Genomic DNA, 13,969 nt, shown 5'->3' with positions numbered 1-13,969 from the left:
ATTGTGACGACTGTTTTGTTTCCATTTGCCCAGAGATAGAGCGCTCCAATTGGGGTGTGTCTGTACTGCATGCATATATATATATATATATATATATAGGTTCAACCCGCGGGAGTAAGCGCTCTGTTATTGGAAAGGGTAGAAGCGCCAGTTTGCCCTTATACCATTTTGTTTCGACGCCCCGTGGTTCGTAAATCCGTTTGCCTTTTTCCGTTCAGTTGTGCGTGGTGCATACGTAAACGAGTATACAATGCGCACCCGCTAACCTGCTTGCACATCGGGCTGCAGTAAGGCATATATATAAGAAGACAAGGCGAAGCAACACGCGCAAAACTCATCGAACGCGCATAACCCATCGAACGCGCATAACCCACCGAACGCACTGAAGGTACACTACTCCACCTTACGAAGGCACACGCTGCTAGATCACCACCACCACCACCCTTATCACACGTCGTTCTTTTAAATGAATGAATTTTGTGTAATAAGAAAGGATGAAGAAAAAATATATTTTGGGAGTAACTCAAAAGATTTTACAGGGTCAGATAAATCAACAAAAATATATATACAGGAAGAATCCAATAACGATGACGAAGTAATTTTCAACAACATAGACGAAATCCATGAGGAAAAGGAATTAAATGAAGACATTATTTGTGTTTATGGAAATGCTTTTAAAAATGAGAAAGCAATAATAAGTGGTGCAGGGTACGACGCGGGAGATAAGTGTGCCCAAGTTTGTATCCTGAATCTTAATGAAGTTAATTTGAAGTCGGTGCTGCGTTTTATGGCTGACTGCTGCTCATTTCTGTGTGCCGTAGGGATTTGGGGGATTTTAGAAGACGTTTTACGTATACTGTCGGATGATGATTATTATGTGAAGCTGTACTATTACTTAATTTTTACCATTTTGTTTACTTCCTTCACGTGCACTTTTAATTTGTACCTGTCGAAACGCGAGCAGAAGAGTGGCTACATGTGTGAGGACTTGGAATGCCATGTGTGACGGGGGAGAGCAGAATCGTGCGCACAAAAATGAATGCAAACGGATGACGGGACGTGAATGGGAAAAGGAATAAAAAGAGTGCACGAGGCCGGAAAAAGGGACCCCTTCTATACAGGCCTTCCCACCATATTAATGACCAATTTTGTGCCCTACTTATCAGGCGGAACGTGCATGTAGGTACCTACGTAGGTGTATATGAGCATATGTATATACCTACTACATGTGTATATTATTGTACCTTTTTATTGGCGCGCATACGACTTGTATTTTGACCACAATTTTTTGATGATGTTCACCGAATTAACGTTTTTTTAGCTGACGTTATTTTAACTGCCGTTTTTTTAGCTGATGTTTTTTTAGCTGATGTTTTTTTAGATGATGTTTTTTAGCTGATGTTTTTTAGCTGATGTTTTTTTAGCTGATGTTTTTTTAGCTGACTTTTTTTTAGCTGACTTTTTTTTAGCTGACTTTTTTTTAGCGGACGTTTTTTTAAACCTGTGCTGCGCACAGCTCTTTTGTGATACCCTTGATGCATTCACCATTGTTACATTTCCCTTTTTTTTTTCTTCGTTGCCCCATTCTTTTATACGTATGGGCGTAGACGAACTTATGCATATCTCATTATTAGCGTGCATGAATGGACCTTAACACGAGGGGAGAAAAAGCCTTTCCGTAGGGGTCAAAAAAATGTAAAAAGTTAAACGTGGAACGTGGTGAAACAGAGGGGGGGAAAGCGGCAACGCGGAGCACAAAGCGAGCGTAGCAGTCCTTCCCCCCAACGACTATACCCAAATGCGCGTTCTTTAAAAGCGAAGGAACTTGTAGTGCGCACGCACAATCAAACATGTTTAACAAAAGATGACCGCCACGTTGAGTCATTTTTATGAAAACGCGCGAAATAAATCGTCGCATGAGGGGTTACTCTGCTTATACGTTCAACTGTGCCTGCGAGCGGTATGTCCACGCGGGGAAATCTGACATGGGGGGGGGATACAAAAATGGCTTAAAAATTGGTAAAAACTGGTAAAAACTGGTAAAAATTGCGTAAAAATTGCGAAAAAGTGTGCTTGTCCAAAGCCGGTGAACATGAAATAATTTCCTCTTAAAACATAAATGTGAAAGGGGAGTCTTTAATTTTCTTGCGCTGCACCTTCAGCAAGTGTACACTGTCATGTGGCGTGCAAAAAATGTTCACAACTAGCCATGTGGACAATTACGGCGGCTCCTTTATTGAAATGGCCAGAATGCTGTTATGCCAAAATGGTAGGCCATTTCTTTTCCTCTCCACCTTAATAAAAGGTGCACATTTTTGCAAAAATACGATTGAACGGGTGAAGAAGTTTCATATAGGCACATAAACACGTCCGCGCATACGACAATATATGTAACTAAGTTGCGGTGTATGCTCAGGCCACCACATATCGTTCGGCCATTTGCACAAGATGGAACGGTTGGGCATTCTTCCAAAAAATGGCTAGCTGGAAAAATTTAACTTTCTTGAAAATGCGTCTTTGCTTTTTTAAAAAAATTTGGCGGAACAGCATTTAATGTGTTGAATGATTTAGCTTGAAATTCATTTTGGCCATTCCATGGTGGTGAAAACATCCCCCTTTGTTCTTCCCACACATATCACGCTCCTCATTTAATGCTCTCATAAAACATAAGCATGTATGTATATGCTTGTATATAATTAAATGCCGTTACGATACCATGTGTTCCCCTATATTTTTGCTTAAAAAACATGCTCATGTAGCTCGGGGAATTTCCAACCTTTTTTTTTCTTTTGTGCCTACAAAACCATGGACCAAGAAAGCGAGGGGAAAAAATGGGTTATTTTTATAGACCAAGAAAAGGAGGAGAAAAAATCGGTTATTTTTATAGGCCAAAAAAAGATGGGTAAAGCATCCGCTACTTGTTTTTATTGATCGAAAAAAAGTGGATAAGAAAATTATTCTTCCCTTTTTAACTTTAAGTGACCTGTGGCATTATTGCATCCACGCAGTTTTAGGCTAAAAAGGTTAAGTGCATATCTTGAGGAGAAAAAATCGATGGCCACTTCGTCGTGTAGGTGAGGCCTGAAGGGAGTATGCTTAAGCACGTGCGTGCTATTATTATGCATATACTACGTTTATGTGTTTAAGTGCAGGCCGTGTTCCCCCTCAGCCTACATGCACTAAACGCGTGCACTGCCACTTGCATGAAAAAGGCGGCGCACTCTACTTTTTCGCGCTACATGAAATTTAAAAGAAAAAAAACGAAAAAAAAAAGGCCCAGGAATAGTATATTGCCTTACCGCAATTGTATTATCACATTCTGCATATCGCAATTGCATTATCACATTCTGCATATCGCAATTGCATTATTTTATACTTCGGCAGTTCATTAAGAAATTTACTTCCCTCCATTTATGTAGCATTTATATACTCTCCTGTGAACTTGTTGGCAAAGTACAATTTTTGCGTAGGCCTTTTTCTACTTCCAACGATTTTTTACTCTTGCATTTGTGAAACTTACCAGGTTTTGGAATTCACTCATTAATTACAGAGAGAGAAAAAAAAAAAACGCTATTTTCAGCAGCCCATTTTGGTTTTCCTCATTGACGCGCCCACAACAATGGATGTTAACAAAAGTAAGAATTGAGAGAAACTTCGAGCGATAGTTTGCGAAGTTGCAGATAAATGTGATGCTACAGATGGATATTTATGCGTGTTGTGCGCTTGTAAGTATGTATGGATGGATGCATGTTTTTTTTTTTTTTAACCCTACATGGGTATGCAACAAAATGTATGGAGTGTACGTACACAATAAGAAGCGAACGAGGCATGGAAGTTTATAGCAGGAAGACCACATCGTGCCTTTTAGCAATTGCATAAAATGAACGCTCCTCTCTTGTTTCCCATTTTTCATGCCACGTGACGCATTTGCACGTATGGAAGCGTACGTTCGTTTCATGCTACGCATAGATAAACCTTTTGCCCCACCGCTAACGTTGCTGTGCCATTTCTCCTTCATTCCCCTCCAGTTGAAGAACTGAAGCAGTTTGTGTCCCTCTGTAAGGAAGACCCATCCATTTTGCACAAGCCAGAGTTTTCCTTCTTTAAGGAATTTATCGAAAGCTGTGGTGGAAAGGTGCCAAAGGACAAGGACTTTTATGAACACATTCCAAGCGAAGATAGTACAGAGGAAAAGTCCCACAATGGAGAAAAGGAAGAAGAAGATGATGATGAAGATGAAGAGGAAGTAGAGGAAGAAGAGGAGGAAGAGGAAGAAAACGATGAAGATTTAATGAAAGAAGAAACGGTTGAGTGCCCCCCTTTAGCTCCAACCATAGAAGGAGATTTATCCGATGAGGTAATTGAAGAAATCTGTAACTTGAAAGAGGAAGCTGTAAATTTAGTGCAAGAAAATAATTTTGAAGAAGCCTTAGAAAAATACAATAAAATAATTTCCTATGGAAATCCATCAGCCATGATATACACAAAAAGGGCTTCCGTTTTGTTAAGTTTGAAAAGACCAAAAGCTTGCATACGAGATTGTACGGAGGCATTAAATTTGAATATAGATAGCGCTAATGCTTACAAAATTAGAGCGAAAGCATACAGATACCTGGGGAAATGGGAAAGTGCGCATGCTGATATTGAACAAGGACAGAAAATCGATTATGATGAAGATTTATGGGAAATGCAAAAACTGATTGAAGAAAAATACAAGAAGATTTATGAGAAGAGAAGGTACAAAATTAATAAGGAGGAAGAAAAGAAAAGGAAAAAAAGGGAAAAGGAATTGAAGAAAAGGTTGGCTGCTAAAAAGGCCGCAGAGAAGGCGTATAAGGATAACAGCAAGAGGGAAAACTACGACTCGGACTCCTCGGACTCGTCCTACAGCCAACCCGACTTTTCTCGCGATTTCCCGGGAGGAATGCCAGGTGGGTTAGGTGGCGGAATGGGAGGAGGATTTCCAGGTGGATTAGGAGGTGGTATGGGTGGAGGAATGCCAGGCGGGATGGGAGGAGGATACCCAGGTGGATTTCCAGGCGGATTAGGAGGTGGCATGGGTGGAGGCATGCCAGGCGGAATGGGAGGAGGTATGCCCGGGGGATTAGGGGGCGGATTAGGAGGAATGCCTGGCGGATTAGGGGGCGGATTAGGAGGAGGAATGCCTGGCGGATTGGGAGGCGGAATGCCCGGTGGCATGCCAGATTTAAATTCGCCAGAAATGAAAGAGCTCTTCAGCAACCCGCAGTTCTACCAAATGATGCAAAACATGATGAGCAACCCCGAGTTACTGTCCAAGTATGCCAATGACCCAAAGTACAAGCACATATTTGAGAACTTAAAAAATTCCGATTTAGGAAACATGGGGAAGCCCGGCGGCAAAGGCAAAAACTAATTTTCCCCAAAGGCATTTTGCATCCTCACGCGCATGAAAGCTGTTGACTATCTGCGTACGCGTGTGTACGTAGGTCCATGTACATTATTTTACTTTACTGCAAATGTGAGAAGCATCGCCATCCCTTATCATAATTTTCCCATTCCTTGCCTGTGCTGTGCTGTGCGCGCGTACTAGCGAAGTGGCATGGTCGGCTGAACAGCACACTTGCGAAGTGGTAAGGCCGGCTGAACAGCACACTAGCGAAGTGGCATGCCCGGCTGAACAGCACACTAGCGAAATGGCATACCGGCTGAACAGCGTACTAGCGTGCCCACTTACCCCTCTAAGCGCATGCTTAAGCACGTGGGCATGCATATAAATACCTATGTCAACGGTGTGCCCATGTGCCAGGGCATGTACAATATAGCAAGCTATGATTTACACGCTCTTTTTACTCATTCACACGTTTAACTTATTCGTTTTTATCAAACCCCTTTTTTTCCACGCTGGAAAACTTGAATGAACGAAATATAGCAGTAAAAAAAAAAAAGAGGTGAAAAAATAAAATAAAATAAAATAAGCAATTCCAGGTACAAAAATGGCATGCACACTGGAAGGAAAAAAAGGTGTCACAAAAACTCGAAAGACAGAAGCACAAAAAAAGCTGCGAAAAAAATGCAGAGCGAAGTTGCAGAACAAATCTCAAAAACTAAAATCATAGTAAAGCTCAAACACTACAGTTAAAAAAAAAGAAGCGCAAAAAAAAAAAAAAAAATGCCGAATAAATTATTCCATACGCAAAGGTGAACAAAGCCAGCGCGCGCACTGTTGGGAAGCGCAATAATAAGGCTTGCTGCAGGGAAGAGAAAAAAATCTCAAACTTGGAAACAGTCCTCCATTAGCTGGTGCTCTTTATGCAACTCTCTTGAAAAAATTCCTGCGAAGAAAAAGGTAAACAGGCAATGTCCAGGGGGTATACACATAAAAAAAAAAAAGCTACAAAAGCTATGCATGTGAGGGGAGAAAGGGGGGGGAGGAAGCACACTGGGGGATATGCCCCCCTTTGATATTCACATACAAATCCACGTGCTCACGCACAAGTCCGTTTCGTCTCCACTTACGTCAATAATGTCTGTTGAGGGTCTTTCTTGTTCTTATTGTCGAAGGGGGAGTTTTCTTTGACGTTTTCCTTGTTTTTCCCTTCTTGCAATTTTGGGTTTCTTTTCTTCTTAGATATGCTTTTGTCAACCACAACGAAGTAGCCATTTTCATAAAACATGTCTACACTTTCGTCCTGCCATAAAGGAACACATGGTGAGTAAAAAAAAAAAAAATATCACTGTGTGGTTAAAACGCATGATACAAAATTTCGCACCCGGTTGGTATTTATAAACATGTGCAATTCTTTTTTTTTAATTTACCCAACTAGCTGCGTTAATCACCTCTTGCGCTTCCTCTTCCGTGTACAGGATTTTGCTGGAAATTTTCGTCTCCGTTGATTCTGCACAGGGGAACAAAATTGGCAAATTAAAGTGCAGGTGGCGAAATGGGGATAAAAAATGATGGGGGTGGGTTCCTGCAGTTGTGGGAAAAACACTCAATTTGTAATTTCACTTTTTTTCCTCATTTTTTCCTTTTTACCCTTTTCCCAAAATGTGCTATCAAAATCGGGCATCTTTGTGTTCAGGTCATTATTTGACACTGCGAATGGGGGTGGGTGAAAAAGCAAATATTCCATGTGGACTGGAAATATGTGCACACAAAAAAGGTGGAACTTCTCTGACCGCGCAGTCGACTGTTGTACCAGCGCGTGTGATACATGTTCATAGCATTACTCCCCTTTTTTGCACATTTTTATTTCCTCCTTCATGCACTCAATTGTCAGTTTATTCTTTTTTTCATTATCAATCGCTGGGCTTTACCGTCCATTTTCATTTGCTTCTCATAATTTTCAACTTCTTCCTTTGGCAAATCGTTCTTCTTTTTCCCTGTTTTGGGTTAAAGGGGAGAAAAAGTTGCATTGGCATTTTTTCTTTGCGGGAAGGTTGGCTGCTCGAACTCGCGGTGAGATCCACCTAGTGCGTAGATACACACACACAAAGCGAAACGTACAGATGTAAGTCATTGTGCGCATGGCGAAACGCACAGATGTAAGTCAGTATGCGCATGGCGAAACGCACTAATCGCTCCCCCATGTGTACCTCTTATGCTTGGTACGACCACAACTTCACCTTCCTTTCCAGCGTTGTTCATAGTGACCACCACAGTGGCAGTCTTTGGTTTCCTTCCCCTTTTGGGTTTGTTCTCATTTCCGTTTATTATATCTCCCACAGTACATTCCTTTTTGACGTTGGCAGCACAAGCATCGCTGTTAGCCTTTCGTTTCCTACCAGGGGTTTTTCTCTCCTTCATATTGTTCTCAGCGATTCTTGCATTCGTACTTTGAATCATGCGCGACATGAAGGACTTCCAGTTGTTGTTTTCGTAGTTGCTGCCATTCACGTTTTCGAAGTTGCTGCCGTTCACGTTTTCCAAGTTGCTGCCGTTCACGTTTTCCAAGTTGCTGCCGTTCACGTTTTCCAAGTTGCTGCCGTTCACGTTTTCCAAGTTGCTGCCGTTCACGTTTTCCAAGTTGCTGCCGTTCACGTTTTCCAAGTTGGTGTCATTCACGTTTTCGACGTTGGTGTCATTCACGTTGTTTTCCAAGTTGGTGTCATTCACGTTGGTCTCATAATTCATGCCGAACGTGTTATGATCGAAGTTCAGGCGAGTCATGTTTGTCTCATAATTCACGTCAGTCATGTTTTTTCCAAAATTAGTGTCTTCCATTTTGGTCTCATAATTGGAACCAACCATATTATTATCCACGTAACTTGTGATCATCATTTGATCCATGTCTTGTACAGTTACAGCCTTAGATTCGTTTCCCTCTTTGGGTTGAAAAGCATAAACTTTTTCTTCTTTAGGTTTCTTCTTTCTAAGATATATGTCTATACATTCAGTATCAGCTCTGAATTTGTTGCAGTTTTTTCCTCTCCTTCCATTTTTCTTTTCATGAGTACCAGCGTTGCCTACACTCGGCTCAAAGTTCATATTTTTTGCAGCTTCATTCTCAGCAACGTTTCCTTGAGCTATGTACATAATGTGCGGAAACTGATAATGTGAGTTAGGGCAATATTCGTCTATTTTAGCCTTCACATCCGTGAGTAGCATGTTGGAGAATCTACAAGGGTGTGTATGTATGTGTGTGGGGGTGGGTGGGAAGCATGTTAAAGGTGTCTCACATGAATTGGCAAATTAACTCTCTCATTTCACTGCACAGGAGTAGGACAAACAGATACAAATAATTTGCTTTTCATACACACTAAGCCTAAACTAATGTACATATGCACATGCGCTTAATTACTGCGGGATGATGGGCTGTCCGCGTGCGTCCTTCTGACATGTCTTGTGGATCTCGTTTAGTTCCTGCAAGGAGGAGCAATTCGAGCAGGGCGAAATAAAAGCAAAAAAAAAGACCAACAGAACAGAGACACGAATATGTAAAAGAAGTGGTCCCTTTTTTAAGCACCACTTTCACCACAGCTTTACACGTAACAGCACATGCTCAAGTCTACCATGCCATTACCTGCTTCCACAGTGCGGATAAATTTGCCTTGTTCTTATTCGACTGCACACTGTAGATATTTACGGTGTAGTTACCTTCTCTTAGCATTCCTACGGAGGGGGGTAGAGATGAAAATTTTCGAAGTGGGGAACCCGTTATAAATGGGACGTAACAATGTTGATGCGGGTGTAGAAAGGGGGAACTAAGGCTACCGCCACAATCGTCACCATTGCTACCGCGGAGATTCTGAAAAGGGCCATTACTTAGAGCATCCTTTTCGTGAAAAATGGAACAAATGTATTCGGTCCTGCTCTTATTAAATCCTTCAACCAAATAAGTGGGGCGCAGCTGGTCCTTCCTTTTCTCGAAGTAGTAGAGGATGAATCTGCAAGACGGAGGAGAATGCAAAAGGGAAGGAAGCGATCAAAAACAGAGTCATCAGCAAGGAGTAGCTGTTTGGCGTGATCGGGAAAAGAACAAAACGGAGAGTTAATACGTACACAAGAGGAAAAAAAAAGCTACAATTTTTTTTTTTTTTTTTTTTTTTCTTATCAGATGATATGTCGAAAAAGATGAGCACACGACATGCATGAACGTATGAACACACGCATGTACACGCGAGTGTGAATTGCCTTCACCCACTTTTGACACAAATCAGAAGATAACTTCAGCACATGTTTGATGCCCAGGATGGTAACCTAAATAGGAGAAGAAGGTGTATTTGCTTGAGGGGGTCTTTTAACAAAGCTCCAAACATGTTAGCTTTATTTTTGACGGCGTTACACAACACACATAATATACAATCATATGCATGTGAACGTGTCCACTTGAGAAGAGTAAGCTACATGACATGGGAAGGGGGGGAACTTATTTGCGTGGTTCAACGCATCAAAAAGGTGATCTACGTTTGGTACACACTGCTACGGCACGAATGAGGCTCAACCTTTGTGAGTCGTAACTTTCTCTTAATGTGCGAAAGTGGCAAGCACAGTGCACACATGTATAGACAGACGGACGCGCGGAAATGCAAAACGACACTGCAGAATGATGCTATGTCGTTGTCTCTCCAACAAAGTTGTAACGACTTATGTGTATATATGTATGCATGTATATATGTATGTATGTATGAATTTTTTTTTTCCTGTTTACGATATATCCGTCGGCTATGAGTGAATCGAAGAAATGAAGCAGCTGCTCTGTGTTCGATATGCTGTTAATACTTTGCATATTTTTTTTAGGAAAACTAAAGATGGGACTTCTCCTTCAGCTGTTAATGAAGAATTGTGCATATGGAGGATGTGCTATTTGGTGAATAACGCGATGGTAGTGCGAAGGCGTAAGCGTGGCAAGCGCCGCTTCTCCATCTCGCTAACCCATGCACAAACTCAAGAACGAATACGCACGTACGTAGATACATGCATGTGCATATGGATGGGTGCACACCGTCCTGCATGGCACAGGCGCTCCTTTGTTCACTCACAAACGCAAGCACATACACGTAAATACACTCACAGGCACTTGTAAATGGTCTCGAGGGGGAAGGGGGAGTTTCTCCGTTGAACAGTGCTAACAGAATTTTCAAAACGAATAAGTCAGGATGCAACAAAAGGGGGTGGAAGACTTCAAGTAGATATATCCGCACAGTGGGTGAACAGCTATTCATATAAAATTTTCGAAACGAAAAAAAGAATATGCTCGAATGGGAGAATCTGTCTCTAAAGAGGTGTGCCAATCAGTGGTGCAGATGACGAAGCGAACAAAAGGAGTAAACGTTCAATTTTGTTACATTAGTTTTCACGAAATGGAGTTATACTTATTTTAACGTTCATATCGTGTAGTATTTTGTTTATTTTTGGTACAAAGCGTGTGGCGTTCGTTTACTTCGAAATGGCAGTCTGTAATGTTGGGAAGAAAAAATGATTGAACAGAACAGAAAGAAACATAACGAAACATAACTAAACGAAACGAAAAGAAATACCAGTCGCGTTAAAAAGAACGAATGTTCGACAAATGCTCAATTGCATTGCAAAAGAATACATTTTTTTTATTTATTCCGCTAACGGTTACATACACAGCTGTTGCACACCCCAAGAGGAAAGTCTACCAGTGCGCTTGGACAAATTATTCATTTTTTCAAAGACGCATGACGAAATGCATACACATGCGCACACAGAACGTGTGTGGAATGATGGCAATTCAGGGGTGGCACATGAGAGTGAAAAATCTGTGGAAAATCGGAGGAACCTCTGTGGAAAATGAGAGAAAAATCGAAAGCAGAATGGCGGAGAAACGCTTTTACTACATGTGCACAATTGTACACATTTCACAAGCGCAGATTCGCGCATACGGGGGTTGACTGCAAAAAGTGCTCGTACGGTACAACAAAAGTGAAGAAATGTAACGATAGATGGATAATCCGAGGAAATATAAATTATTAATTTTCTTTTTTAAAATAAACAAAAAAATGTCCGTTTTGTGCAAATAAAAGAAAGGAGCGACATTTTAACATGTGCAACATTTCGGTTATTTTTTGAATTTTTTTATCTTAGTCTGCAGGCACGTTGCTAAGACAATGCTAGGTATTCCTAGGATTGTTCTAGATATTTCTAGGATTTATCCTAGGTATTTCTAGGACTTATCGTAAGTATTTTTAGGACTTTGCTAGGGCGATGTGTGTGCATTGGCAATGTTTGCTAATGTGCAATCGGTTGCTCTCATTTTCTAGTTAGAAATTACTATAAAACTTTTGCACTAACATTTTCTACTTTTTCTACCTTTTCTTACATTTGCCAGAGTTACTACTATTGCTACAATTTATGCGCGCATGGTGGCACACTGTGCATGCGGTTTTTCCTCGCAATGTAGGGCCCGCGGAATACAATTTATGTAATTATTTTGATACTCTCCATATTTTTTTGGACGTTTTCTTCTCTTTTATGGTGCAATACAAAAAAAATATAATTTTTGCGAATATTACTTGTGCGAAGTATTTACATATATAATTGATGCGTACGCTATAACGTATGAATCCCACGTAGTCTAGATGGTTAGGATATTCGGCTTTCACCCGAACGACCCGGGTTCGAGTCCCGGCGTGGGAAAAAAAAAAAACAAACATTTTTTTAAAAAGAAAATTAGAAAAAAATTCTTTAAAATATTTTTTAAAACAAATTTTACAATGTCACGATTTAATAAAAAAAAAAAAAATTCAAATTGATCACATTTCAACAATTTTTAATTGCTAAAAATAAAAAAGTGCTTGTGCGAAAAAAAAAAAATTAACCAAAAAGTTGCCCATTTTGCGCCACAATTTCTAGTTAAAAAATAGGCACACAATTTTTTTAACATAAAATAGGACTTTTTTTACGAAAAGGAAAGTTTAATATACGGGAAAAGATAAGGAAGGACGCCTGGTTATACATTCATTTTAGCTTGTTACAAAAAATCGCGATTGTGACTATACGTTTGTTTCACCCTTTTATTTACGCGCAGCCAAAATTGTAAACGCGCGAAGATGCGTAGCTTGGGCTGATAAGTGAGGATTTTTTCATTATTAATTTCCTTTTTTAAAAAACACATTTTATTGTTGCGTAAAAGTTACCTCTTTTCAAGTTAATCTTGGTAACTTAGCATTTTTTTCCTGCATCACCCCTCCGTTTGATCACCGAGCAATTAAGCAACTCCTTTGTAACGCTTTTACCACAACAAAAATGTAGGTGATTACTATCATATCAAGTTTTGTAATATGTGCTGTGGGACGGAATGGCCATCCTGATCTTCCTCACTGAGAAACTTTTATAAGTCGTATGTACGTGGTGCAGCTGTTGGCCGCGTAAAATATGAAACGTAAAAAGCAAAATGGTAGAGACGGCAAACGAACCCATGCAACTGAATCCATAATGTCAGATTTGTGCCCCACCTGATAGTTCCACACAAAATGGAGACATGAAAAAATGAATAATCATCCAATAATTGAATTTACTCAGTCCATGATTAAAATTTAACAATTATTTCTTTTGCGAAATGGATTTTTCTGTCTTCCCACTGTTTAGCAACCCACTTTTTGTGTCAAATTGGGGAGAAAATAAAGGGTCAATTCGGTTGATTCATTTTTATAAGTAAAAATGCCCCCTACAACGCATTACATAAATTGAAGTTATGTGAATATTTTGTGCCCACATGCCTTATGCAGATGTTGTTACATTTTATAGTACCATGAAAACTCTTTTGCGCTCACAAAATAGTTGAAAGAGAAAAAAAAAAAAAAGGTGAGAGAGCACCAGCTAGTCAATCATCATCCGAAACTGCAATAATATTTCTTTATATGCAATAAAATGATCTCTTACGAGGTAACCACAACTCCTAAACTCGATGGATATTGCAAAAAATCTGCACGAGGTGGGGTTCGAACCCACGCGGTCTAGTGACCAGAGGATCTTAAGTCCACCCCCTTAACCACTCGGGCACCCGTGCTCATAAAGGTAATTGTTAAAAAAATTCTAACTTCTTTCGTGGGGCATGCACCGAAAAATGGAAGTCACATAGCCGCTTCGCATTCGCAACAAAGAAAAAAAAAAAAAATTAATTCCTCACTTTTTTTCAACGCTGTATGTATAATTATTACCATTATATTATACATTAAATAAATGCATCCATTAAATGTAAATGCGTTCCTTCGATATATTTTTTTACTGCAACTTTGGGTTCTATTCTACACGCATGGGCACTTTTTTTTATAACTTTTTGCCAAGTGCAGTGTTGATTTTTTCTTTCCCTTTCTTGTGAATCCATCTACATATGAATGAATGATTTGTTCGTTCGCGTATTTATTGCGATTTTTTATAAAACTAACACTGGGTATTTGAAATGGCCTTTTTTTTAAATCCACCAGAAGTCGAAGTTCGCACTTCCAGTGATAGTTTCAAATGAATATTTTTCTCAAACGTTTTGAAAAAATCAACTTTTTTTTTTTTTTTTTTTTTTTT

General features: G+C 40.0%; 3 protein-coding genes and 2 non-coding genes across 5 annotated transcripts; 3 read left to right on the top strand and 2 right to left on the bottom strand.

Moving 5' to 3' along the window:
- Positions 1–466: 466 nt before the first annotated feature.
- PCYB_101410 (hypothetical protein) lies at positions 467–1,000 on the top strand (the record flags this gene model as incomplete). The annotated part of the gene is made up of 1 exon (XM_004222690.1): positions 467–1,000. A coding segment is annotated over one exon (534 nt), but the record flags the coding sequence as incomplete, so codon positions are not given.
- Positions 1,001–3,619: 2,619 nt separating this feature from the next.
- On the top strand, positions 3,620–5,395 carry PCYB_101400 (hsp70 interacting protein; the record flags this gene model as incomplete). Its single annotated transcript, XM_004222689.1, has 2 exons — positions 3,620–3,635; positions 4,035–5,395. The coding sequence occupies 2 exons, from the start codon at positions 3,620–3,622 to the stop codon at positions 5,393–5,395; spliced, it is 1,377 nt and encodes a 458-aa protein (XP_004222737.1).
- Positions 5,396–6,289: 894 nt separating this feature from the next.
- PCYB_101390 (hypothetical protein) lies at positions 6,290–10,211 on the bottom strand (the record flags this gene model as incomplete). Its single annotated transcript, XM_004222688.1, has 11 exons — positions 10,134–10,211; positions 9,627–9,682; positions 9,248–9,369; positions 9,006–9,094; positions 8,780–8,845; positions 7,579–8,590; positions 7,300–7,365; positions 7,019–7,078; positions 6,799–6,878; positions 6,499–6,671; positions 6,290–6,314 (listed from the first exon to the last, which is right to left on the bottom strand). Exons 6-11 carry the CDS (start codon positions 8,588–8,590, stop codon positions 6,290–6,292), a joined length of 1,416 nt encoding a protein of 471 aa, XP_004222736.1. The 5' UTR covers positions 8,780–8,845; positions 9,006–9,094; positions 9,248–9,369; positions 9,627–9,682; positions 10,134–10,211.
- Positions 10,212–12,012: 1,801 nt separating this feature from the next.
- PCYB_101387 lies at positions 12,013–12,085 on the top strand. The gene has a single exon. It is a non-coding gene; the product is annotated as a tRNA-Glu (tRNA).
- A 1,289-nt stretch (positions 12,086–13,374) lies between these two features.
- Positions 13,375–13,457, bottom strand: PCYB_101383. The gene has a single exon. It is a non-coding gene; the product is annotated as a tRNA-Leu (tRNA).
- Between the last annotated feature and the right edge of the window lie 512 nt (positions 13,458–13,969).

This window comes from Plasmodium cynomolgi, chromosome 10 (assembly GCF_000321355.1).
Source record: "Plasmodium cynomolgi strain B DNA, chromosome 10, whole genome shotgun sequence".
NCBI classification, from domain to species: Eukaryota; Apicomplexa; class Aconoidasida; order Haemosporida; family Plasmodiidae; genus Plasmodium; species Plasmodium cynomolgi.
This window is presented reverse-complemented; position numbering and strand designations above follow the sequence as displayed.